This window comes from Tasmannia lanceolata, unplaced genomic scaffold, assembly GCF_043159265.1.
Source record: "Tasmannia lanceolata isolate RefF3 unplaced genomic scaffold, GAP_Taslan_0.1 ptg000003l, whole genome shotgun sequence".
Classification (NCBI taxonomy): Eukaryota; Viridiplantae; Streptophyta; class Magnoliopsida; order Canellales; family Winteraceae; genus Tasmannia; species Tasmannia lanceolata.
This window is the reverse complement of record NW_027518680.1, coordinates 745,502-773,216: the sequence shown is the minus strand read 5'-3', so window position 1 is coordinate 773,216 and position 27,715 is coordinate 745,502. Positions and strand designations below refer to the sequence as shown.

The following is a 27,715-nucleotide window of genomic DNA, read 5'->3' as shown; positions in this document are numbered from 1 at the left end:
ATTTCCCTCCAACCTACGTGGCAGACTGCACCCATCCTCCAGGCTTGATCTGTCAATCTTCTAAATGTAACAACCCACAGCCCCTTTGAGAGAAGTAGCTAATGTCATTAACTTCAGAAAACTCCCGGAATCCATTGCCTTGACACCAAGTTCCCCAGTAAGATGGTCAACCGATTCTCCCCTAAGCAAAGCCGGTAGGGATTCCTCCAAATCCCTTTGAGGAAAATTGTGATATCCTTCTCCATTATGACCCTGGATAGAATGGGTTACCGGCCCAGAACCATGGGCTCTGTTGCCCTCCAAAGCAGTCCTGCCATGCCCAAATTCCTTCAACTCAGGCTACAAAGGGACGTTAAAATCAAGATGTCACCAATGGGTACTTTCTAAGGATGTGGTAGAGGACCTTGAGAAGGTAAACAGTACTTTTAGTCATTTAAATTTAATGTCGAACTGTATATAAAAGGAATATTTCAAATTTTAAATACACTCCTTTGGCATCACCAAGACGAGAAAAGCAATCATTTTGAAAAATCAAACACTTAAATAGGAAGGAATCTTCCGAGCCTTTTAGCAAGCTTTTGGTAACTATGGTTACCACGAATTTTATCAGCCTCATCTCAGAAAATATTCAAACACAGAGTACAAAATGTCCTTTGTGTCTTTCCCACATCATAGATAAAATCAGCAGTTTATCTAAAGGACTTGTCAGTTCTTTCCCTGATGTTTGTAGAGAAGCTACCATTGTGGACACTTATTGGCAAAAGGAGTGTAAATAGAGATGTAATGAAGGTAGACAATTCTACCTTTGTTATATTTCTGTTTCCTTATTCAATATATTTCCACTATACGCTAAGAGGGAAAAAGTGTGAAATCAAGGACTCTAATCCATGCTGCTTGTTTTGATATTCTCTACCAAAGTTTCTTCCACAATAGCCGACTCCAATAATACATTAAGTAGCCAATATAGTAGTTTAACTGTCATTAGATAGAGTGGCAGCAGGAAAAAAGCCAGATGCTGAAAACTAGGGTATGTTAAGGACAAAAGCTTCCATTGACTACCGCAAGAACAGAACTTACTGTGCCGTTAAAAGGATCAACATGGAATGGTTTTGAATACATGGGAATCAATATCAGCTACGAAGAGAACAAAAAAAATATCAGCTGTGAAAGAAGCATGCATGCAGTCTTGTGAATCTAGAAAATGGAAGCAAGAATAGGGTACATCAGTATCAAAGCAGCATGGATAAGCTCAAAATAAGTCATAGGCTAAGTCATAGGCTCATCAATTCCTAGTCCACGGTATGGAGCTAAAACACCCAGTGTCATAATATAAACACGAACAGCCCCACCTTCCTTCTTCTCAAGACGGCATGCAATCGAACCAACACAAATGTCACTATAATACGCTGCAAAAGGACAAAACATGCTTGAGAAATTATGACCCATAAGCACATAGAAAGCAGAAGCATGCATTAATTATAACTACCTGTCAACTTCGATATCTATCATGGGCTATGTGAATAATATCTCTGAGAGTTTCAAAATAGCATTAAATTATTAGAAAATGATAAAATAACAATATAATCGTGATATTCTAACAGAAGTATAAAAGCCTCTGACCAACATGGCAAAACTCGGCAGATATTGTTGCCACTCAGTATGACTGTGACTAGACCGGGTTATTCAGAGTCCATAATTTGAACATTGTAAGAATAAGTACACTTTCAAGATAATGCATCCTTGGGTAAAAGTAAGTTTTGACATACCAATTATAATATTGACATGCAAATGTACTTCCCCTACTTCACAATGGATGTGGGGCAATAGTTTATGAGAATCCAAGGAGTCATAGTCATATCTATCAATCATGTGACTTAATAATAACACACCCATATTCTAACTCCATAAGTAAATCAGCTCCATCTAATGAACTGTATCTTGACATAGCCACCCGAGTTCACCCCTAGAGTTTCGAAATAGTATTAGTCGAATATGATCGAGGTGCCACTGTTAGAGACTTCAGCCATTATTGAAGGGATTTTTTTTTCTTTTTCTTGAGTTGAACAATTGCACAGACACTATCAAAGTTCCACAAGATGTCCACCTTAAAGGGATTACAAAGTAGAAAATAACAGTAATCAACTCTGCCCCCATAAGGTGTACACACGGGCATTCAAATGAAACAAAGTAGTTCCTAGACACATCTTCCAAGGAGTGTAATCTTGGAATTAAAAGAATTTAAATAAGTAATATCTAAGAAACACAATGAGGGTCAAATGTATTAAAAAAGGCTACTTGTTGTATTCTCCGTGCAAACTAATTGCAAGGAAACACCAGTGAAAAATTCTAGAAGTGAGAAGTAAAAGAAAAAATCAAGTCTCATTTTAAGCATTTAGGTCAGCAATGTTCTCTCATTCTACAGAAAGTTACTAGTTACAACCCATTCTCTCAGATCAGAATGTATGGTTGACAATAGATTGGGGGCAGAGCTGCCACGACTTGCATCCTCTGCCTTGTGTTATTTGTTGCAGGAGCCTGCCCTTTAGTCGGTATGATTTGGATAATCTGATGCCCCTCAATATTGCTGACCCACAGGAATGGCACATAACACTGGTGTGGAGAGCATGCCTCTCGCTGTGATACAGTTTTGCCAAAAAAGGTTTTACCAGACTCTCCACTGGCTTGGGAGATGTATATTTTTCCAAATTGAAGGAAAATTTTCATCAATTGAGATCAGAAGACTGAAAAACATGCTACAGACTCATCTCCTAAAGACCGGAACCCGCAACTCAAACCAACTCGAGGGATAAATAATTACCACGAAACTTGCTATTGAGAAGCGAAACCATGTACTACTCTCTCCTTGATTTCTCACATCCACTTGTTTCCCAATCAAGAAAAAATCAAAATTGGAATTGGTGCTTTGTTAAGACTCCAAATTTCAACAACTAATACTGTGGGGTTTCCTTAAAGTGACCAGATAAGACCCCAACAGTTCAGTTGTAAATTTCTCTAAATTCGTGGCAAAAAATTACTTGCTGAAGGTAAAAGCATCATTAACACACACACAATATAACCAGCCTGCAACATATCACAAACAATGCTCACTGCTAAACAAATTAGCCTTCAATTCTGAAGGCACAAGGATCATAAAAATGACAAAAAAAAGAAGGCCTGACCAACTTCTCTAACAATTTCCTTCCACCAATTTACAAGGACTCAAAATGTCAAAAGTACCTTAGATCCCCCTTAATTAAATAAAATGAAAGAATCCAACAACTCAACAATATCCTCCCACGATTAATGACCTGAAATACTTGCTGGATGCAGGAGTTATGCTTAGAAAGGCTTCACAAACGGTTATTCACCATCCATTTACAGCGACCCCAAATGGTCGCTACCCCATGGTAACACTAAGCATAAGTATTCTTGAAAAATCCTCTTTAGTTAATACGATGAATCACTCTTTTGAAATACATCAAAGCAAATGTTAAGGACAACTACCCCCACTGCTCTTCTCTCTCCTCAAAAAAAAAAACCAACAAGACACATCAACAGCCTAGCATAGAAGCATCTAGAATAGCCCGTAAAATCCTCAAATTTCACTCCTCAATGCATAAAAACCAAACCTAGAAACGTAAAACCAAAAGCCACAGACAATAATTAAATTAGTTAAAAGGAAAATAAAACAGACCAACTGGGCCAAATCAAACCTTCCTAAACAAAAGTCAAAATAAGCCTTAATTTCATCTACCAACGCACAAAACCAAGACCGAGATAACACCAGCAAAACCCATACACAACAGTAGGAAAAAAATGAAATAAGAAAAAGCCCAACATGAATGAAACAGAAGTGAAGAGCAAAAAAACACGGAAGAAAGAGGAGGAAACCCAGAAAGCATTCAAACCTAGCTTAGTAAAATCGCCGGAAGAAAGGGCATCCGCATAATATTTATCGTTGTAACGGACGGGGAAAAGGACGGTGTTGAGCTTCTTCAGTTGCATCATGTTCTTGTCTCTCGCCCCCTCTAAACATATCACAACTTCCCCTCCCGCACCCATTTTTTTTTTATCTAAATCAACAAATTGTTATTGAAATCAAAGAGAATTGTGGAGTAAAGTCTGTACATAACCAGAGATATTTAAAACATTAGAGTGTTGATATCATTTCCCAAAACGAAACTGCAGATATACCATGACAGAATTTTACTTGGTGATGAAAAATATTTTAAAGAGAGCATGGACCCCACGTGTAGGGTGATCGGGTCCATCACATCCAGTCTTCCGGCTAATGACCTTGGTCCCACCAAATTGTTGGCATGGGACCAAGATCATGTGGGTCAGCTCATGATGTTCTTTGTTCTGGCCTACCTATGAATCCCTTTGGCTCTGTCCACTTGCGTTCCCGGGAAAGTCACTTTTATCTCATTCCTAATGATAAAAGACACTTGTTGAGACTAATTGAGACACTTGTTGGGCTCTACTTTTTGCCTAGTTAAATCCTTGGCAGATGATCCATCAAACCTCAATGGAGACCTGGTTTAGTTAAGGACTAATTAGGCTAAATTCTTGATATTGTAGTCGTTTTATCTTAAGCGTGGGGATAGGATATATTCATGGTGTTCTGCAATAACAATGGTCTTGATCTCACATATGTGTCTCCCAATCGCACAACAACTGGCTTTTCCCATTGATAATAAAACATATTCCTTCTCCTGTAAAATGTAGGGAAATGATATCCCCCTTTATCGGTTTCTGTGAGAATGTATCCAATCAATTCAGATGCTAGAATCACGATTTAGTCAGTTTAGGCCTCTTGGATGTTGGATCCACGATTGTGGAGACAATTACCATTTTGTAAAGGGAAGTGATATATTCGCCCCCTCTTCTTGCACGAATTTCTAAATGGAGCCAATATCATCAACCCTAAAAGAGATATGTAATGCATCTTTGAGATGCATTTGCAGACCTTGCGTTCTCAGTTACCATTCTCCATTATATAAATTTGTAAATTTTATAAGGGAAATGATAAATGCACCCTTTTCATTACTTGGGACACCCAACTACAGTGTATCTATGACTGCAAAGGAGCTGATGTACTTCACATTTAAAGGCATGAACGGACCTCATTGCCACGTACAATGCAGCTGGGTGTCCCAAGTGATGAAAAGGGGTGCATTTATCATTCTTTTCTTTTCTTTTCTTTTACTTGGGACAGGCAGAAGTCAAAAATACACTAGAGTGGGCTGCCCCAAGTAAAAAAAAAAAAAAAGGGGCGAACATATCACTACCCTTTTAGAAATTGTAAAGACTCATCTACAACACCAATAAGATTTGTGATTTTAGAAAATTTTCTATTTAGCCCATTTCGTAAAATTCAGTTAAAGTGTAAAAACATTTGAAAGTTTGGGTTGCACTTGGATGTAATATATAAAACGACAATTGTATCAATTTCTCCAAAATGTAAGTAAATAAGAGAATAAAATGCAAAGGTAACTTCCATCAAATGATTTATTTAAATTATAATCAAGGTTAGGTACAGACATGTCTATAGTACATCAGATCAAGATTATTTGGTAATTAGGTGTATGCATGACTGAATAAAAGAGCCTTACCATTATCTTCGATGTATACATGACTTATTTGAGGGATAATTAATCACTTCAACATCAGCTGAACATCCAAACGTCTGTTTCAGTCATGAATCTTCCACTGGCAAGTCTGTCGTAAATGCCAGTTGACAAGCTAAAGCAAGATGGTCGCTACCCCATTTCTGCAAAACAACAGAAAATTATGCCTGGATACATCCTCAGCATACATGACTGATTGCAAAATGCTATGGTTTACGATTCATATCAAACAACTATTTTCGTAGCAGATGGAAAGCGACTCACTTCAAATTCTATTCGACACAAAAAGAAAAATGCAAGTTGTAAAAATCAATTAGAGAATGAAATGGTGCATGTTTCATAGGAGTTAATGGTTTTAAAGTCGTGTTTCCCTCATTGTTTGAAGGCCAACAACAAGAAGATAAGAGCACCGATCCAAGCCAAACATCAGGTTTGATGATAGGCCTGCGCTGGCAGGGTATCTACAAAAAGCCATAATCATACCCGTGTTGGGAATCCAGGCGTCCGCTGTAGAACATATTTTGGTATTGTATCAAGCACTCGGACAGTCTTGAGACCCTCCGAACACCTGTAGAGAGATCAAATAACCTGAGCATTCCGTACCATTTCCCAACTCTGGGCTTTAGTTGACTAAAATTTACTTAAGGACTATAGAAAGAAAATACATTATTAAGAGATAAATAGAAATGTACTCGTGCTGCTGTCCGAAAAAACAAAAAAATGCAATTGCAGAAGCAGCACATCCAAAGGAATCTCAAACTCGATTAGCTACAATGGAGACAGGAGGGACAAAAGCAGGTTTCCAATGAATTATAACTGAGAGCACGGACCCCTGCATATACATTACGAACGGCATACAAAGCTTCTATTGTGTGCTTTTTACATATGTATTGAAATGTGAATATGAAAATAAATTTATAATTGAGTTGGAATTTTTAGAGAAAACAGCTACTTGCTATAAGACTCAATTAAAATAAGTGGAATGCTAAACGCAGGGTTGCCCTTGCCAAAATGGGCAGAGAGGGCGCCCCCATTGGCTGCATGTCACCCTTGTGCATTTACAATGGCTGCAAGTCAAAGAGTATTAAATGCACAACGGTGACGTGCAGACAATGGGGCACCTTTTCGGCCCTTTTTTGTAAGGGCACCCTTGAGTTTAGCATAGCTCTTAAAATAATCAGGGGCAGTTCACAAGAATAAAAAAATACGAACAGTTCAAAACAGCAATCGGGAGAAAATGCAAACTTCGGGGATTACTTACCATATATAGTCAACCGTGCCCATAAATTGCCTGTTATAACTGGTAATTTGGGGTTCTCTACTCGAGTCTTTTGTCCCAGAATAATCCTGCAAAGATCATACAGGCTGCAAATCATGGCTGTTTTTTATCATTAACCATACTGATTAAGGAATCAAAATTTCGTGATCAGATTGCAGTATCTTTTAAGTTCAAGTGAATTGAGACATTGGTCATATGAAACTTTGGGTAGGAAGCAAGTTTTTAACAATATTATATTCAAACTTGCAAGATGTTGTTTCTTTTTAACTTTAGGTGGTCTATCAATAAAAAGGAAATGACGGGTCTTAAACCATGAACATCAGAATATTGTATGAATATACAGCATCAGAGAGAAACTACTTAAGTCCAATGAATAGGCGGTGAAAAGCATATGAGAAAATGAATTTTCATTATAAATAAAGATTGAGACACCCACCGACTACCACAACTGAAACTAGAATTTCAAAAAATGATTGATCACCATCTACCTCAACTTCTGCATATGCACTCTTTAACTTCAGATGGTGTTCAACAAGGGTCTGTTCTGCATTGCCTGATGCCATCGCTATTTCTGTCGGTGTCCAGATGTATGGATTGTAAGTATTTGTCTCCACTTCAGTGGCTTCAGAATTCATGGGAAGGGACGAATCACTATTCACCCCATTACTAGCCAATTCCATCTGGGACGTAAATGGAGAGACGGTATCATCAGATACCTCAAAATTGACTTGTTTGTTTCCCACAATATGGTGATCCAAAATTGGATAAGCACTAGCAGATATAACTAAGGACTTCCCTTCCTTGGTACTTTGACAAGTTGAGAGGTTAGCTTTGACTTCACTAGTCATCAATTCGGATGATAGATTCTCTGCATCTGGGTACGAGATTCCATCGCCATCAGGAAAGGAAGTCTCCGACACCATATCAGAAGACCCATCTGAAATTAAAGTACTAACATGCTTCTCATCAAGTAATGTCTCAGTATAACAAACATTACCTTCAAAAGAAGATGCAGTCTCTCTGAAATTCACCATGTCAGCATGAGCAGTATCCTCTTGTGGGGTTAAACCCACCGGATTACTCGTGTATAAGTTTGCACTCTTCTCTCCATTCACTTCGCCTGATATATCTGGTGGTCTCGGAGAAACCTCATGGTTCTTAGATGACAGGTCCAATTTGAGATTCACCCGCTCATCAGAGACATTGATGTTTAATTGAAAATGCTGTTCATTTGAAGTCCCAGTAATAGAGTGATCACCTTCAGTACCATCAGTTATTTTCATTTGTTCTGACTCAACCACTCCAGAGTAGAAGTCCTTGTGTAAAGAAGCTGTTTGGCGTATTTGATGAGTTGTCCACTGGCCAGGCAAATCTAGCTCACTGCCCATCTTTGGAGAATTTGAGGAGTTGTTCATTAAATTTTCATTTTTCACGTCAGCCTCTGACTTGCACTGGCTATTCATTTCTGTACAGAAATTACTCTGTCGTCTGACTGAAGGAGACTGAGCCCTGCAACAGAATTGTACATTTTTCAGTCTCAAACATCCATGGACTTAGAAAATACACCAAGCTCAATTTTCCAGCTAAAACTATACCAATGATTTGGGCGATGTGTCCAGGGGGTATCTATACGAGCAGAAGACTGTCCAGATACTTGATTCTTAGCAAGTCCTGACAAATTTAACTATAAAATGGAAATATGGCTGAATTAAGATCTATCATGGAACATAATGTGCCAAGCAAAAATCGACCTCTTCTAAATATGTCACAGGAAGAAGATAACTTTTTACCTTCTGTTCTGATATAAAGTTGTATAATGGGCTCTGATAAAGAACAAATGAGCAAACAGAAATTTCATTATCATAAAAATGATATTCACAAACGCAAAATTGATGAGAACCAAATATAGAACCAAATTTTAGTAAGTAAAAATTTCAAATTCATACATATAGGAAGAGATAAGAACAGTTACCTTGGGGGTGCAGTTGAAATCCCCGCAAACTACAACTGGAGCATCATTCCAAATCCTAGAAACAGCGTGAGCTCGCTCCAGGAGCACTCTAACCTATTCACGTAATTTAAATATTAGATGGCTATTATAATTCAAAAAAAATATTAGATGGCTATTAACAGTATTTTGAAGTAAAAGAAAACCGTATTGTTTAATCGAACTGTTCTATATCTATGTTATTTATACAGATATTACCCACATTAACATCAAATACATGACGATGACCAAGATGCTTAGGTCGTCTAAGCCATTTGATTAAACAATATTCAACTCATTAATGACAGTATTACGAAAAATGAGATCTGAATGATTAGTCCAGAAGTGGTTGATAAGGCCCCATCAAATTATTTCCGAGCCAATAAAAAAAGTAAACATCAAAATATTGATCAACCAGAAAATAGCAAAGGTATAGATATGTGGAACAACAATTCTTATGCTAAATATAGAATATACCTGAGCAAGTTTGATTTCTCCCCTGTTTGGATTGTAAAGCACATGAATGTTGCATATAACAACTTGATTAGCTCCTCTAGGACAACGAGAACTGCAATAATGCAAAGTTACTTGTTAGTTTCTTGATCCAGATAAAGGTTCCCTAAGCATAGTACTTGTAATGCATTAAGTGCAAATATGAAAACACACGACGAAATAACAGTGGAAGGAAGCCATACAACATAAAAAGTAAAAATAAATTTCAGTGCCCTGGAATTATTACTGGAAGTGTTAGAGAACATAAACATATAAACAGTTGGGTATACATACATAAATGAATACATGCACGTGCTAATGTCTGTGTGTGCCTACAAACAAAATATATATATATGGAAAGTAAAGCTACACACTCGTGTAGCCAACTTAGCTACACCAACGGCTTAAACTACAATGGGCCCACATTGTTTGGGTGATCCAAACCATTCATTTGATAGGCCCTCACATTGATAGGGTGTGCCCAAAAAATCAGCTCCATAGGATCATCCCAACCCTTCAAACTGTGGAGGCAAAAATGGACAGATTTGTGCAGGTTTTTACACGTCCATTTTTTCCCCCACAAATCGTAGGGTTGGGATGATCCTATGGAGCTGATTTTTTGGGCACACCCTATCTATGTGAGGGCCCATCAAATGAATGGTTTGCATCACCCAAACAATGTGGGGCCCACTGTATTTTAAGCCGTCGGTGTAGCTAAGTTAGCTACACGAGTGTGTAGCTACACTTATCTCTCTCTCTCTCTCTCTCTCTCTCTCTCTCTCTCTCTCTCTTTATATATATATATATATATATATATATATATATATATATATATATATATATATATAGAGAGAGAGAGAGAGAGAGAGAGAGAGAGAGAGAGAGAGAGAGACTTATCATGCATATTTAGAAAAATCATGTTCCATTCCATTTATCCAGTTGTTAGCAAAAGGTTTGGTAAATGCTTCCATCCGTAAAATTTACATATATGAAAGAAACTTATAGATTTGAGATATGAATTAAAATCAACACCTTATTCAGCACTAACAAAAATTTTAACAGAAAAAAAAAAGCTAGGGAAAAATACACAAGGAAATTCAGTAGCCACCTTGTAGGTGAAAGTCCAGAACCATTTTGTACATGGCTTTGACTCCTTGACTGGGCAAAAAAAAGGAATAAAGCTATATTTATATGGCAGATAAAAATGTCAACCAATGAATAATAACCAAATCGAGTAGACATCAGAATCCAAAATTATCATATTTGATGTACGGAATCTTTTGCAAACTTTAACAATAGACATCAAATGTACCTCAAAAACACAAATCTGGGCAACATTATCCCGAAGTCCAAGATTGTTGAATTCAATGTGCTCCTCATGCAGCAGCTTGAATCTGATAAAAAGAATACCAATGCCAATGACAGTAACTAGATATCATGAAGAAACTTAATTCCAATAAAAGATAAGAATCTAAATCGAATTGGCAAAAAAATACATTGCAATAAGACAAAATGACAAAAAATGGCAATTAGGAAAAATAAACGAAAAAACTTACATTCTTAAAACCATAGAAAGAGGGGAACGAAAAAGGACTAATGGAATTTTATTGTTCAACATAATTACAGTAATACACACTTGTATGTGGTACACACTCGCATACACATCACCTCTCATATGCATATTTATATGGTGATTTATATGCACAAATGCGTGTATGGACACATGAATAAGTGCATGCATGGTTTTAAATTTCCACCGAAACTAAACGAAACACTGAAATGTTTCTATTTCCATCCCCACTAAAACGATACTAAAACTGAAACGCATATCAAAATCAAAATCGTAAGTGCATTAGCGGTATACTATAGCAGTATGTGTTACATATTATATTTATATGAATTGAAGATGAAATGTGGTAGATGTACTATGTATACATATTTATATGAACTAAAAGTGAAATGTCGTATGTACTAAATTATCATACATGCACGACAACACATGTCACTGGGTTGTGTTTGATGTTATTAAACCATAATGGATGACTGTCTTGCTTATATGATGATTTCTAAGTGTGTATTTTCGTTTATTCTAGCATCCCTAAGTTTCATCTTAAAATTCTATCAATTGCAAATGTTTCCACGATTTTACAGAATTTTACATTGAAATTTCCGACCGAAGTGGAAAAGTTTCCGTTTCCGTAGCGACCGAAACTGAAACCTTGAGTGCATACAAGTAGACCTAAATGAGAAAAAAAAAACCTATAAGAATACATTACACTATATGAGTATATACATAATGGAGCTCACAATTCACTCTCATTAATCATCCACACCTAATTTTCACCAAAATTAGTGTGTAATTTCCACCATCCCAAATCTTACCTTTTCAAACAAGGTGATCATTTGAATGAGGGATGATAAAACTTAACTTTGATGAAAAACAATTCCTGGAAATATATTTCCTTGGAAAATGATTCTTCCAAGATAGGTGCTCCCTTTTTAGGTAAAAAATCTTTTAGGCGAACTTTCTAAGCTTTTTTGCTGGAAAAAGATTTAGCTGAATAAATTTTACCTGAAAAAACATTATTATGGCTGCCAATCATGCCCCAAAGGAAATTTCCGAAATCGATCAACAAGGGCACTGGCGGGTTATATATTCGATAAAAAAAATTATTAATTGTCATCATAAATGAACAAAATGATAATAGTAGGAAGCCTGGAAGAACAGTACCAAGTGGTTAGATCTCAGGTTCTGTACCTTTCTTTAGAATAAAGGTTGAACTTGAGCCAAACACCACTTGAACCATTTTTTGCTCCCCACAGTGACCTTAAGAGTTGATTTTGAGGAAAATGTCACAGGTTAGTAAGATGCCTGGAAGAACAATACCGAGAAGTTAGCTCTCAGGTTATGTATCTTTCTTCCGACTTATTGAACTTGAATCAAACACCACTTGAACCATTTCTTGTTCCCCAAATAACCTTAAGAGTTAATTTTGAGAAAAATGTCATAGGTATTTTACCTTCATCAGACTAAAGGTAATGATTTATGAGAGCGTAGCTCTCAAATTACAAACATAAAATCATACTACCAGTATCATAGATTATATAATAGCTGGTGGTAAAAACACTTGAGTGACCACAACAAATAATACAAGTGAATATGACCACGAAAAGTATTGTCCTCTTCATAGACTTTTCATTACCATCACGAATCAACAACATGGCAATAGCCAAAAACCCAAGAGAACAATAATAGCATTCCAATGCAAATAGGAAAGCCCATCAATACCATTAAAATTAAGCCAAAGATAACACTTTATACAAACAAGGCAATAGAAAAATTGGGTAGCAAAGCAATTAAATACCTTGTTGTTCGCCAAAAAACTGCACATCCATCAATCGGCTTGCCAGTACGCATCTGCAATATCACAGATAACTCCTTGGTTTCATCTTATATCCAGAAAAGAAGACAGCGGTGGAAATTATTGTATGAGAAGTTGCCAGGTTAACTATGATGACTGAAAAATAACTGATATTAGAGTTCACTCTCTATTGAGAGGTATCAGATGGTTTGGTAATCGTTGCATTGCTTTTCCCGCCCTTAGTTAGATAACATGCATAAACTCTATCATTCCTTGCACTTGAAAACTCATCATGTTGAATCTATGCAATTGATACTCAAAATGTTTGATTCGACCAATTTTTTTTATAATGGTAACAGGTTTCATTAAAGAAAAGAGAAAGACTGAGAAGGTCCACCCTCACAATACACAGACAATACCAAAGAAAAAGAAAATACAAACAATCCACCAAAACCCTAATGGGCCATCAAGGAGGCAAAAAATCAAACAGTTTCAGATCCTGCATATGAACTCCATCCCTAGCAAGTTTGTCAGCAATCCCATTTGCAGATCTCCTCCCATGAGCAAAGGTGAGAAAGGAGCCTTCTAATCTATCCTTGATCTCATCGAAGAATCGAGCAAATCTCCAAGGAGGGACCAAAGATCTCTTAAGCCACCCAACGACATTAAGAGTCGCCTTCCACAATAGTATGATTCGACCAATTAAATTTCTTCTAAAATGCATGCATAAACTCTATCATTTAAGATTTGACCATGCATTTGAGAAAATTCACCACTGGCTTGAGTTATTTGATGCTACCACCCAACGACATTAAGAGTCGCCTTCCAATATAGTATGATTCGACCAATTAAATTTCTTCTAAAATGCATGCATAAACTCTATCATTTAAGATTCAACCATGCATTTGAGAAAATTCACCACTGAATTGAGTTATTTGATGCTACCAAATCCTTGCCATTTCTTGCTTTAAAAATACAATCTCCACTACCAAATCCCTGCCATTTCTTGCTTTAAAAATACAATCTCTCTCTCTCTCTCTCTACCAAATCCCTGCCATTTCTTGCTTTAAAAATACAATCTCTCTCTCTCTCTCTACCAAATCCCTGCCATTTCTTGCTTTAAAAATACAATCTCTCTCTCTCTCTACCAAATCCCTGCCATTTCTTGCTTTAAAAATACAATCTCTCTCTCTCTCTACCAAATCTCTGCCATTTCTTGCTTTAAAAATGCAATCTCTCTCTCTCTCTCTCTCTCTCTCTACCAAATCCCTGCCATTTCTTGCTTTAAAAATACAATCTCTCTCTCTCTCTCTCTCTCTCTCTCTCTCTCTCTCTCTCTCTCTCTCTCTCTCTCTCTCTCTCTCTCTCTCTCTCTCTCTCTCTGTGTGTGTGAAAATAAGTGATTTGGAATTCTAATCAGATACATGTGGATTCTTTGAGCACCATTTGACTCACTTAGATTTCATTGTGAGGAAAATATCATCGTTCAGTACATTCAGACTGACTAACAAGAAACCAGCTCTCAAATTCAGACATACATAATGTATATTCACTGGAAGGCAACACAGAATGCTCCGGTATCTCAAAGGGTGTCCAGAAGAAGGATTACTGCTTAAAAGACATGGTCGCATGAGATTGGAAGCATGGACTGATGTTGATTGGGTAGGATTCATGACAGATAGACGATCTACTCTAGGATATTACACATTACTGGGAGAAATTTTGGCAACTTGGTGGAGCAAAATGAAATCATTTGTGACAAAATCTAGTGCTGATGGCACATGGTGTATGCGAGTTACTGTGATTATGAATATTGTTGCAGAAGTTAGGGTGTCAAGTTTGTAAGCCCAATGGTTTTTTACCTTGGCATTCCCATCTTATTTTGATGATTCCAATACACAAGTGATCATTTATCACTAATGTGTTTGTTTGTCTAAGTTGTAGATCTTGATAAAGTAAGATCAAGGATGCTTGGATTGAAGGCCAAGAAGCCCACATTGGACCACTAATTGGAAGGCCAAAGTCATCAAGCAAGAAGTCATGAAGACTTGAAGACATGAAGAAATTAATATTGAAGACCATTTCTTAAATGTAATTGATCCAAACCTAGATTAGGTTTTTAGAGGCATGATTAAAGTAATCTCACACACCCTAAATAAACAAGTGATTGTACTTGTGGAGTTCCAACACCTTGGAACCCTCATAGCAATCCCATCTTGATTGAGAACTGGAAGCCCAAAAAACAGAATTGAAAATCTGCTCTGCATAGGCTTCTCGGAACTCCGAGAGGTTTTCTCGGAACTCCGAGAATTATTCTCGGAACTCCGAGAAATGGTCCAGTAGACTTTTTCCAATTTCTGTGAGGCTTCTCGGAACTCCGAGAATTCTCGGAACTCCGAGAATTATTCTCGGAACTCCGAGAACACTCCAACGGTCTGAAAAAGAGCCGTTTGGAATTTTGCTGGAATTACCGTAATGCCACTGAACGGTCATATTTTGTTTTTCCTATAAATATGGGTGTTCTAAACATACAAACAATCAATCCTAACACTCTTAAACTTCATTTGAATACCCAAGAGTGAATCAAGCTTCAATTGTGCCTCTCATCACCAACTCTATGATTTGGATCATAGGCTCTCAATTGTACATCTTTTGTAACCCTTGTGAAGGGATCTTTTAGTTCTTTCTTTCATCTTTCAAGATTTGTATTCGGGCGAGTATTCGGAGAAGCGGAGCCCTTTTTCTCCGTGGTGAGGATTGCCACCAAGGTTAAAGCAATTGTAATTGGCACCGATCTTCGCCAAGGTTAAGAAGATCAAATAGTGAAGCCATCAACGGGTTTGGTTGGTGGAGTGGAGTAGGCCTCGAGTTTGAGGACCGAACCACTTTAAATCTCGGGTGCACTCTTTCTATCTCTTTGCTCTTTCATTTGCATTGCACCATTAGATTTAACTTGTATGCTTAAAATATTGTTTTTGATCTCTTAATCGGTTTAAGTTTTTCAAATTGGTAAATTCTAGTTTTCTTAAACAACCGTATTCTCCCTCCTCATAGTTGCCATTTCTAATTCAACTTGGGACCCCCTATATCGGATTTTCACTTGGTATCAAAGCCTTGGCTCTTAAAAGATTTTAAAATTTTTGTAAAAGTTATTTCAAAATCTAACTAGGGAAAGATTTTATTTTGGCAACTTCTAATTGTGAAATGGCACACCAAATTGGAACCGGACTTCCGGAAGGCCATTCCACAACTAGACCTCCTTTCTTCAATGGGTCAAACTATGGACATTGGAAAACAAGGATGCGCATCTATCTTCTTTCGATAGATGTGGAACTTTGGTACATTGTTGAAAATGGATACAATGTACCTTCCAATCCTTTTGAAGAATGGAATGTGGTAGAGAAAAGGCAAGCTAATTTGAACTACAAAGCAATAAATTCATTGTTTTGTGCCTTAGCTACCGAGGAGTTTAATAGAGTTGCTCTTTTTGATTCCGCCAAGACTATTTGGGATACCCTTGCAACTACCCATGAGGGAACATCACAAGTCAAGGATTCCAAAATAAACTTGTTAAAGAGCAAGTATGAAATGTTTAGAATGAGTCCAAACGAGAGTATTTCGGAAATGTATACTCGTTTTTCTATTATTTCTAACGAACTAGCTAATCTTGGTAAATCTTATCCTAACGATGAGCTTGTGAGTAAGTTACTTAGGTCTCTTCCTCCCCATTGGGATCCAAAGGTGACCGCGATTCAAGAGTCAAAAAATCTCAAGACTCTAACCATAGAGGAGCTTGTAGGATCTCTCATCACCCATGAGATGCTCCTTACTAGCCGACAAGAGGAAAAGAAGCCAAAGGAGAAGGAGAGGGAATTTAGATCCCTAGCACTCAAGGCTTCCAAGGAAGACTCATCAAGTGAAGCGGATAGTGACGAAGAAGAAGCTTTACGAAGATTCAAGAGCTTGTGGAGAAAGAAGCATAAGATAGATAAGAAGAAGAAAGAGGAAAGTGATGTTGAAAGAGCCTTAAGATGCTTCAATTGCAAGAAGATTGGACACAAAAGACCGGATTGTCCACTTCTAAAATCTACTTCCTCTAAGTACAAGGGTAAGAAGGATTGGAAGAAGCATAAGGCTCTTGCCGCCGGTTGGGATGCGTTAAGCACATCGGGCAAAAGCTCAAGTGAAGGGGAAGAAAATAAAAAAGATGATCTTTGCTTCATGACAATCACCCATGAAGTTGAGGTAAACTCTAACCCCTCATATTCTTCATCTAGTAGTAAAAGTGATAGTATACCTTATGATGAATTATGTGAAACCTTGCATACCCAAATTTCCAAAAACAAAGTTCTTAAAAAATCCATTTTAAAGTTAGAAAAAGAACTTGAATTTTTGAAAAATGATTTATCTTCTTCCATATCTCAAGAACAAGTTACACTTGAAAATCATAAACTTGAGATTAATACCCTTAAGGGTAGCTTGGATGAGAAAACTTGCCAACTTTTAAAATTTCAAAATATGGCAAGCTCCTCCAACTCTTATGAAGATGAAAGAAATGAGCTTTTAGTTCAAACATCCCATCTTCATAATGAAAATGAAAGACTTAGATTATGTTTACATGGATTTCTAAATGGAAATAAAATAATTGACATAATCCTAAGTAAAACTAGTCTTAGACCTCAACATGCTTATCATGATAGGACTAGTGTATCTAACCCTCTTGTTAGATGCCATTTTTGTGGAATGAATGGTCATTACCAATTCCAATGTGCATCCAAGAGTAGGGCTAGATGTGGGACCAAGAAATCTTGGGTTCCCAAAACCCCCATATGATGATATTCATATTGTGTAGATTAGGGGTTTTTGAACTTAAAATTGAATATATTTCATTTGTATGTTTTGTTTAATAACCCCTCTTGTATTGTAAAATTATTTTAACTAGGGGGAGTTAAAATTGAATTTTTCTTTGAAAAAGGGGGAGCTTTAAAATTGTAAATTTTAAACCCTTGTTTTTCTTACCCCTTCTTTTTGTTGATGACAAAGGGGGAGAAGAATCTAGAGTAAAGTCTCTAGTGTAAGAAAAATGTGAAAAGAGTATATGCTTTGATTTGTAAATCTCTTGTGCTTGTCATCATCAAAAAGGGGGAGATTGTAAGCCCAATGGTTTTTTACCTTGGCATTCCCATCTTATTTTGATGATTCCAATACACAAGTGATCATTTATCACTAATGTGTTTGTTTGTCTAAGTTGTAGATCTTGATAAAGTAAGATCAAGGATGCTTGGATTGAAGGCCAAGAAGCCCACATTGGACCACTAATTGGAAGGCCAAAGTCATCAAGCAAGAAGTCATGAAGACTTGAAGACATGAAGAAATTAATATTGAAGACCATTTCTTAAATGTAATTGATCCAAACCTAGATTAGGTTTTTAGAGGCATGATTAAAGTAATCTCACACACCCTAAATAAACAAGTGATTGTACTTGTGGAGTTCCAACACCTTGGAACCCTCATAGCAATCCCATCTTGATTGAGAACTGGAAGCCCAAAAAACAGAATTGAAAATCTGCTCTGCATAGGCTTCTCGGAACTCCGAGAGGTTTTCTCGGAACTCCGAGAATTCTCGGAACTCCGAGAATTATTCTCGGAACTCCGAGAAATGGTCCAGTAGACTTTTTCCAATTTCTGTGAGGCTTCTCGGAACTCCGAGAATTCTCGGAACTCCGAGAATTCTCGGAACTCCGAGAATTATTCTCGGAACTCCGAGAACACTCCAACGGTCTGAAAAAGAGCCGTTTGGAATTTTGCTGGAATTACCGTAATGCCACTGAACGGTCATATTTTGTTTTTCCTATAAATATGGGTGTTCTAAACATACAAACAATCAATCCTAACACTCTTAAACTTCATTTGAATACCCAAGAGTGAATCAAGCTTCAATTGTGCCTCTCATCACCAACTCTAGGATTTGGATCATAGGCTCTCAATTGTACATCTTTTGTAACCCTTGTGAAGGGATCTTTTAGTTCTTTCTTTCATCTTTCAAGATTTGTATTCGGGCGAGTATTCGGAGAAGCGGAGCCCTTTTTCTCCGTGGTGAGGATTGCCACCAAGGTTAAAGCAATTGTAATTGGCACCGATCTTCGCCAAGGTTAAGAAGATCAAATAGTGAAGCCATCAACGAGTTTGGTTGGTGGAGTGGAGTAGGCCTCGAGTTTGAGGACCGAACCACTTTAAATCTCGGGTGCACTCTTTCTATCTCTTTGCTCTTTCATTTGCATTGCACCATTAGATTTAACTTGTATGCTTAAAATATTGTTTTTGATCTCTTAATCGGTTTAAGTTTTTCAAATTGGTAAATTCTAGTTTTCTTAAACAACCGTATTCTCCCTCCTCATAGTTGCCATTTCTAATTCAACTTGGGACCCCCTATATCGGATTTTCAAAGTTCATGTGCCTATGAACTTGTATTGGGACAACAAAGCATCCACAAGCATTTCTCATGACCCAGTTCAGCATGATAGAACCAAACACACTGAATTAGATCGAAACTTCATAAGTGAGAAGTTAGTTTCTGGACTGATTTGTACACCTTCTATGATTACGAATCAACAATTGGCAGATGTTTTAAGTTTTAACCAAGGCTGTGAGCAAGAACAGACATGACAAAATTGTAAGCAAGTTGGGTATGAGTGATATCTACTCACCAACTGGGTGAGTGTTGAGATGGCACTCAATATAATAAGCCCATAAGTTATAAGGGCGTTGTAATCTTTTTCCTTTTATTATTATTTTTTAATGGTATTTTTCCTTTTATTATTATATTAGGCTCCGTTTCTTTCGACATAAAAATGGACGTAAAATTTGAACATAAAACAAATTTTACGTCCATTTTTACGTCGAAAGAAACGGAGCCTTAATGGATAAGGGATCGTGGGTATGTCTCCACTCACGTTTTCCCCTTTCCTCCAAATTGTCTTCTTCCTTCTATTCTCTTCTCTTCTCTTCTCCTATTCTCTTCAATTTCTTCTGTATCTTTTTCCTCCTATTACATCAACTGTATTGGTGTTACAACGGTTGGATCGGAAATAGATAGCAAAAATCTAATTAGTTGATTTTTGTAGGTATTGACGTTACAAATGGGGATTTTTTCTTGCATGGGACCAAGACCACGTACGTGAACCCATGGGGAAGTGCTCTACATGACCCAAGGTTGGAGATTGGGTCCCACACAAATACTAATCATAAAAGCATATATTTATTTGCACGAATCATGTTCGTTCATGGTGTGTGCTCACTTGATTATACTCGCATAAATCATTAAAAAAAAAAACAATAACAATTTAACTTGAATTGCAAATTCATATTATTAGAGAATCCTTGCTCAATATCTCAAACAACTAATATATAAAGCCATTAAACTCGTGAGTCTAATATTTCACATCTATCTTTTCCCCAAGCCAGACGAGAGTTATGTTTGGACTTGTAGGCTCAAAAATACATTCAGAGTTCTGCAATTATCTTCTTACAATAGATTGCATTCCGAATGTTTTATGAACAAATATGAAAAAATAAAAAGAAAGTGTCCTTGGAAATGGCAAAGATTTCATACTGTCAAGAAACTGCCTTATGGAAAAGAGAAAACACACCAAATACAATTTGAAAGGCTAACAAATTGTATCCACATAAAAAATAAGAAGTATCCTTCCCCACTTTCATTTTCAAGAAACTGCCTTTATGTACTTAGTACATGTTGGATACTTCTCATTTGTATCCACATGGGTAAAGTTCAATTACAATTTTATTTTTATTTTTATTTTTTTGAAATGGTAGGTGCCATGCATATATATTCATATCCTTTTTTCCCTCCCCACCTCTTCACTAGGGTACTTGAACCCTTAATCCTTCTCAAAACAGAAGTGGACCAAGAAATTCCGCTACAAGCCTAGCTTGTGAATTTTCAAATGAAGAATACTCAAGTTGTTATGGAAATTCAGTCACATCTAACCTTTTAAAAAACCATAAAAACTAGCCTACAGTTAGAAACATAAATTGATTAGTCTAAACAAATAGAAAACACCTAATAAGATTAATCGAGTATATCAAATATGAAGGAAGCAACTTTGCAATTTCCCAGTAGATAATTATTTGATTCTCATGTTAAATAGATAGCTATTTGATTCTCATGTCACTAATTACATTTTCCTAAATGGAATAATTCCAACAAAAGCAACAAAAACCATGTCCATAACCTTTTCCATGATTAAAATGTTTACACTTCTACAGTACAATATGAAAATTTGGGAAATGCCATCAATGTCAGAGGTTTTGCCCTCAATTTATATTGAGAACCAGATGATTTGGAATATAAAGACACTGGAAAAAATCAAAAAATATAATGCAGTTGGACCGTCCAACAGCTAGAAAAGACACTGTTGACCAAGTCCAGATAAAACCAATGATTATCAGAGGGCAACTTGGAGATAAATGAGAATAAATATTCCACGAAAATTTCTTCCAAGATGACTAGTAACATAAAATCCAGAATTTCATGATAACCATAGTAAATACAAACCATATCACTAATGAATAACAAAGTGCATTAGAAAAGGTTAAAGATTAAAGTCACTGCCCAAAAGCAAAGGAGCCATTTGGTGCTCAAAATGTCAAGAAATGATTTGATGAAATCACAGCTCTGCGAAGAATAAAGTTTAGTGATACTAGAGAAGAAAAAATATCATTTCCAGAGACTTCAATCCGCATATAATGCAAAATAGATGATAGGGGGTGTCTTGGAAAAACAAAACCATGTCCCAGTAGAAAGGTCCAACGACAAGACAAGGCTCATCACATCAAAAGTTTATGCAAGTCATCGTCAGATAAAAATTCTTGTCAAGTAATTTGAATTCAAGTTTTCTTGAATGATAATTTGAAGCCAGAATTGCTGGAATCAAAGGAGTAGTTAGAATTTTTTACATCACAGTTTCAGAAGTCAGAATTTCCAGGCACATTTTATGCTACCTGATGTTGTTTAGAGACTATGAACTAGATCCGGTTTTTTTACACTAACTTAGTGATAGGAGTTACATAATTCGGAAAGCCTGTAAAAAAAAAGACACCTTCCAGATGCCACTATATCCTTGTAGTTTTAGCTCCTCCTCCAAGTCCTGAAATCTATCAACCTCCTGAAACAGGAAACAGCAAAAAATCCTCAACATAATATTCATATCACATGAACTACAATTGTGAGATGAGCAATGCAGAAAACGCAGAAAAAAATGACTCGTGTACAAGGTACAAGTGTTTGATCAATACAAGTACTAATTGAGCACCACCCATGAAATAGGATTACCATGTCCTTAGTGGTAGTCAAGTAGAAGCAACTGATTGTAGAGCACAAAAATAAAAATAAAAGAAAGAAATATTAGTTGTCCATTTGTAACAATCTAAATGAGCAAAATACCCATTTTTTATTAAAAAAATAGCAAAGAACCTAAATCTCATGGGAAATGAGCAAACACCCTTATCTCATAGAAATTGAGAAATACCCTTTGGTCATAAAATGAAAAAAAAAATACCCTTATTTCATAGAAAATGACCAAAGTACCTCTATCTCATAAAATGATAAAAACAACCTTATCTCATGGAAAATAATTAATATACCTCTCTGTCATGTGCATGGGTATTTTGGTCAATATTTTGAGATAGATACTTTGGTAATTTTCACGTAGAACCCCTATTATTCTTTGCATGCAATAAAACCCATGGATGAAAATAAATCGAACTTCCACTCTTTAATGGTCAAAGGTGTAAATAGAACCCCCTAGACGACCAAGAGGAACTGTAGAATAAAGGCAGCCCATGCAACAACTTGTATGGAATGTTTTTAAAAGGGTCAAGAGGAACTGTAGAATAAAGGCAGCCCATGCAACAACTTGCATGGACCAAACATGACAAACTGTAACATGATAGTCCAAAATACTCGAATGGACTGAATGTGTTGAAATACCTGAAAACACAAGATGTCAGGATCCCACAGTCTGAGTTCAACTAATATTTTTCTCTTTCGCCACTCCCAGTCTAAAACATATGGAGGTATGTGAAAGTAAAGTCGGGGTCGATGATCCCTGGCAAGGTAGTCAGCAAGTATATTATATGACAACACCACGAACCGCTCTGCAAATCATGGAACAAACTAAAGCAAGATTAGACTAACATATACACAATCAACATAGAGGGAAAGAAAGCAATATCAAATGGGTAAAGAATGACCCAACGACAGCATTAGCATATACAATAATTGCAACGAAACTGAATTGAAGCTCCAATTATTCTATCCAGCATTGGAGCAACAATCTGTTGATAACAATAAAATAACAGCATCAAATGTTTTTATTTGAATAACACAATGTGAAATGTGGGCAAGAGAAAACTTGCCCGTGCAATGAAGTCAAGAACATCCTCATGGATAGTTACATCTGAAGAAGACAAAAGAGCTCATAAAAGTATTTGAGCCTTTAGATACTAAGAATGAAGGATGATGATGCAAAGACAGCCAAAGATGCGGACGACTGAATATGCACTCGGTAACAAGGATATTTGGGGCTTATCTATGATGAACATCCAAAGAAATTGGAAAGAATTCAAAAGGGGAAAAATCCCGAAAAGGAAATTCTGAGCGAGATAGAAACCACCCTCTACAGGTTACACAAAGCTAAGCTTTGATGGATGTTCTTAAGGAAATCCTGGACCGGCCAGTACTGGGGGCACATTAAGGGATATGAACGGCAATATTATCCTTTCCTTTGCAGGGCCAATGGGGAAAACCGACTGAAACAAGGCAGAGGTGGGCATGCTGCCAACGGGGATACGTATTTTACAGGAGACAATGGAGAGTGATCTTTTGATTGAAGGTGATTCGGAAAATTCTAAAAGATGAGAAAAAAGGACAGCAAGGGCCCACGGAGAATGGGTATTTACATTCACCAAGTTGTTGATAGGTGCGGACATAAGGAAATTTCTTTTACACATTTCCTACGAGTGTAAATGAGTTGGCTGATAGGCTCGCCAAAAGTGGTGTTGATAGATCTATCTAATACATTGGCAACCTCTGACTGATGATATTCCTCTACAATTTCCTTTTTAATTTTTAATAAATCTATTATCTTTAAAAAGGGGTTGAGTGATGGCATCATCTGACATGCCAGGTTTTACATCATGTTCCACCAAGGTAGGGCCCCTCATTGGTATTACTCACATATAGTGCGTCCCACCTTTGATTGATCCAAACCTTCCATTTGACAGGCCTTGCTCTATATCTCCTATGGCCCAAAATCACATCAATCATGTAACCTAACATCCAATAATGTCTATTTCCTGTTGTTAAAGCATAAAAGATTAAATAACACCATCTCCAATAGCTTAAGCTTTTGGAGTAACTGGTTGTTTCTTATGGTATCAGCACCAAAGGTCCTGAGTTCAAACCTCCTGGATAGAAAAAATCCACATGCAATGGCCAAACCCAAAAAAGGGGCCACATGTGCCACGTGTAGGCCAAACCCAAAAGAGAGGCCACACGTAAGGGGGTGTGTTAAATTACAAAAGATATGCCATCTCCAATAGCTTAAGCTTTTGAAGTAACTGGTTGTTTCACACCTGTTATTGAAATCAATAGTCAAATAGCTTAAGGGACGAACGGCTATGCCAAGAAGAGATCCATGAACTTCTCAGGAAACACCCAAGCTATCCCGAATCTATCAAAATCATGCTCCAAACCTCCCTAGCAACGCGACAATGAATAAAGAGGTGGTCAACGACTCCCCCGCCTCAATACATAGAGCACAATGATCGATAATGAAAATCTCCATCTTCCATAAGAAATCAATAGTCTGAATCCTCTCATAAAGAGCCGCCTGTTCAAATACACACACCCTTGGAGGGGCTTGGATCAACCAAACACTCGCTACCTTGAAGAGCCAGGGCTAGCCACAAGGTGGAGATAATAAGATTTTACTGAGAAGTCTCCAGATGAATTCCATTTCCAAACCCTTTTGTCCTTCCCGGTTTGATTGATGTACATCTCGTCCAAAACCTGTAAAAGCCTCGTAATTGATTCGAGTGCTCTATCAAAAAAGTGTCTTCTGAATAATGGCCTCCACTCTACATAGCTGTCCCTCCACTCTACTTAGTTCTCCCTCCACTCTACTTAGTTCTCCCTCTTCTGAATAATGGCTCCTAAGAACATTGATGAAATCCGAGCTTTTGAATTCAAGAAATTGGACGGTCAGAATCTCCATCTCTGATTTAAACTTCACATATTATTTTAATATAATTTTCAATTTTCTCATGAAGATTTTTCTTCTTTTTCTATTGTCTTTTGTTTTAAAAATTGGAAATTCTAGGGCTTCTATACTTGGATCATGCCAGAGCAAATTTATATTCAGAATCGCAGACCACCCCTCAGTTTTCCCTTCCATGCCCTGCCGCACAGTGTTTAGCCTTCCACCAATCTTCTCTCTCAAACCAATCCAATGCTTACCCAAACTGCCAAACATCTGAATTGGAATAAAGATTCTCTCTAACATGAGAAACGAAATAGGAAAGAAAACTAATGACTATTCTGATTCCAGATGTCGAAAATCCAAACGTACCATAAAAGTTTATGTGAAGAAAGGTTTTGCGAGTTGAATGAAGCAGAAGCAAGGGGGTCTAAAAATCTTATCATCGTCGCTTGGAAGACAATTGATAGTAGAAGATGATTCCTCAATTGCAATTACGTGGGCCAAAGGATTGACGGCCATGCGATGGAAATTAGCTAGGGCTATTCTAAAGATTCAAGATCTATGCCATCAACTTCAACCACAAATCGGGCAGCAGCATCAATCAGCAAATAATTAAGTGGATAAATTGGTGAAACAAGGAACAAACAGATTTAGGATTATCATAGGTGAATCTGTCCCACTAGTGGACTAATGTCACAGCATTTTGGGCAAGGCAAGGAATCACTCTGTTGACGGGGGACTGAAAATCCCTTGTATTGTACCCAATTTATGGGAACTGCTTGTTCTGGTAATGGTGTTTTAAATTTAATAAAGTAAGGTTATCGCTCAAAAAAAACAAAAGTGAAATGAGAAGTCGAACTCAGAATAGATTTACAGCATCAAACTAACAAGGGTTTTAAACAAATTAAGTTCTATCTTTGTTTTCAGTGGTTCTGCAACAGATGACTATAGTCGATCAAATATGGAAGCAAAAACTAAAAATGACATAAAAGAAGAAGAAAAATAATAATAAATCCAAGAGGGTAGAATTTGAAACAATTACCAGTGTGAGAAGGGGGCTGAGACAAGGCCCATTCCCAGCTCCTGTAATCATCAGGTCTCTGCGGCGGTGGACGAAAAGGCGGTCTCTGCCATGAGGAACGAAAAGGCGGTTGCTGAGGTGGCGGACGGAAATTCGGCCGTTGATGGAAGGTTTGCTGAGGAAACCGACCGGAATCCTGGTAATTCCCTCTCTCTACCTGACAGAAACCGTAATTGGAGTCTCTCACTGTCCGGAAATGTGAATCACCGCTCACGAACGCCTCTCCATCATTGCCAGACCGGCCGGACAATCCTCTCCGCCATGGATTTCTGCCTCTAGACTACAAGAAACGAATAGATTTACGATTCTATGGATTTTCTAGGGTTTTCAGAGTTCAAATAAGAGAGGAAAGAAGAAGGGGGAAAAAAACTAGGGTTTGAAAGGGATTCTACCGGAAAGCGGGAAGACATAGTGGCAGCAGCAGCAGCAGCAGCAAAGCTTTGGAGAGAAAGATAGGCGAGTCTCATGGTTCAGGGTTCGAATCGACTGCATGTTGGAAATGGCATTCTTTTGGAGTTAGGGTTAGTGTTAGGGTTTTGGTGTCTATTCCCGAGGGCTGATTCTTCTTCTTCTTCTTCTACCATATTTCACCGCGCCCTGTAGTTCCTAATGTTTTTCTATATCCCGAGAGCAGAGAGAGAATGGAGGGAAAGACGTCCGTATTTAGGTGAATTGGCTGAAACAGAAAGCCCTATCTATCTTAAGTCTTGCAAATTTGAACTATGTGAGAGATCTTGATGAAATGCAAACTTTCTGATGGTGGTTGGTGATTTTAAGTGGAACATTGTTCTTGAAGCTGTAGTGATCTTAAAAAAGCTCTAACATTTTAGGGTCTTGGATACCTCACTTTTTATTGGGGAGGAAGTTAAGAATTAGAAGCATGCTCCTAATAACTAGTAAACTATTCTTCTTCCAAGGTCTTTGATGCTTGACATTATATTTTAAGGGCTCAAAACCCTAACCTGTCTGAGTTAGTCATCTTGCCAAGCTACGAAATGTGAAGCTTGGACCATTCCATTCCAAGTCTGTTTGTGATTCTGCACTTTTATTAGATGCTATCTGTGCCTCTCTTTTAAATGGCACTCTTTGCCTTGGTAACCTAATCTATAGCAGCATCTTAAATTTTTAGCTAATTTTGATATCACATAGTTCTTTTTCAGTCCCACATATAAGGAGCACATTGATGGCACATAGAGGCAACAAGCCAAGAAATTGATAAAACACAGCAGGACTCATAGTGACTAAGCCTCAAATAGCATCCTTTCCTTGATTAAAAGATAGTGAGAGATGGAAACATGATCACTTTGCCATAAGCCCTTTGTGACTTGAAGATGCCAAAAGGGTTGCCATGGATAAGAATTGATTAGAGAGATTGAACCAGCTCAACTTTATATATTCTCAACGGAATCTCTCCTTCAATTCTTCCACAATTTATGTGTTTTCCCTCGGGTCTTCTTTTTTATTGGCTTATCCCTGTTGCCACCAACCAAGGCTTATCAAGTTGGATCTGCCCTCTGCAAATCCTAGTCTTCTTTTGGATTATCTTTGACTGAATGTGAATTACTCGGAATCAAAAAAATGATTTCACCAATAGTATTATTTA

General features: G+C 37.3%; 1 protein-coding gene across 5 annotated transcripts; it reads right to left on the bottom strand.

The window, feature by feature from the left end:
• Window positions 1-1,013: 1,013 nt before the first annotated feature.
• On the bottom strand, window positions 1,014-26,869 carry LOC143846852 (DNAse I-like superfamily protein). Of its 5 annotated transcripts, XR_013234873.1 has the most exons (18): window positions 26,505-26,866; window positions 26,074-26,392; window positions 22,760-22,926; window positions 21,870-21,935; window positions 12,754-12,806; window positions 10,701-10,782; window positions 10,497-10,546; window positions 9,374-9,464; window positions 8,882-8,974; window positions 8,700-8,732; window positions 8,505-8,593; window positions 7,907-8,418; window positions 7,398-7,783; window positions 6,892-6,977; window positions 6,114-6,198; window positions 5,616-5,773; window positions 3,909-4,073; window positions 1,014-1,406 (listed from the first exon to the last, which is right to left on the bottom strand). XR_013234873.1 is itself a non-coding variant. In XM_077355450.1 (15 exons), exons 1-15 carry the CDS (start codon window positions 26,577-26,579, stop codon window positions 5,699-5,701), a joined length of 2,385 nt encoding a protein of 794 aa, XP_077211565.1. In that variant the 5' UTR covers window positions 26,580-26,865; the 3' UTR covers window positions 5,486-5,698. The 5 variants fall into 5 exon arrangements, 1 of the variants encoding a protein (XP_077211565.1); XR_013234867.1 differs by having other exon boundaries at window positions 7,398-8,418; XR_013234871.1 differs by lacking the exon at window positions 8,700-8,732 and having other exon boundaries at window positions 7,398-8,418; window positions 26,505-26,869.
• Between the last annotated feature and the right edge of the window lie 846 nt (window positions 26,870-27,715).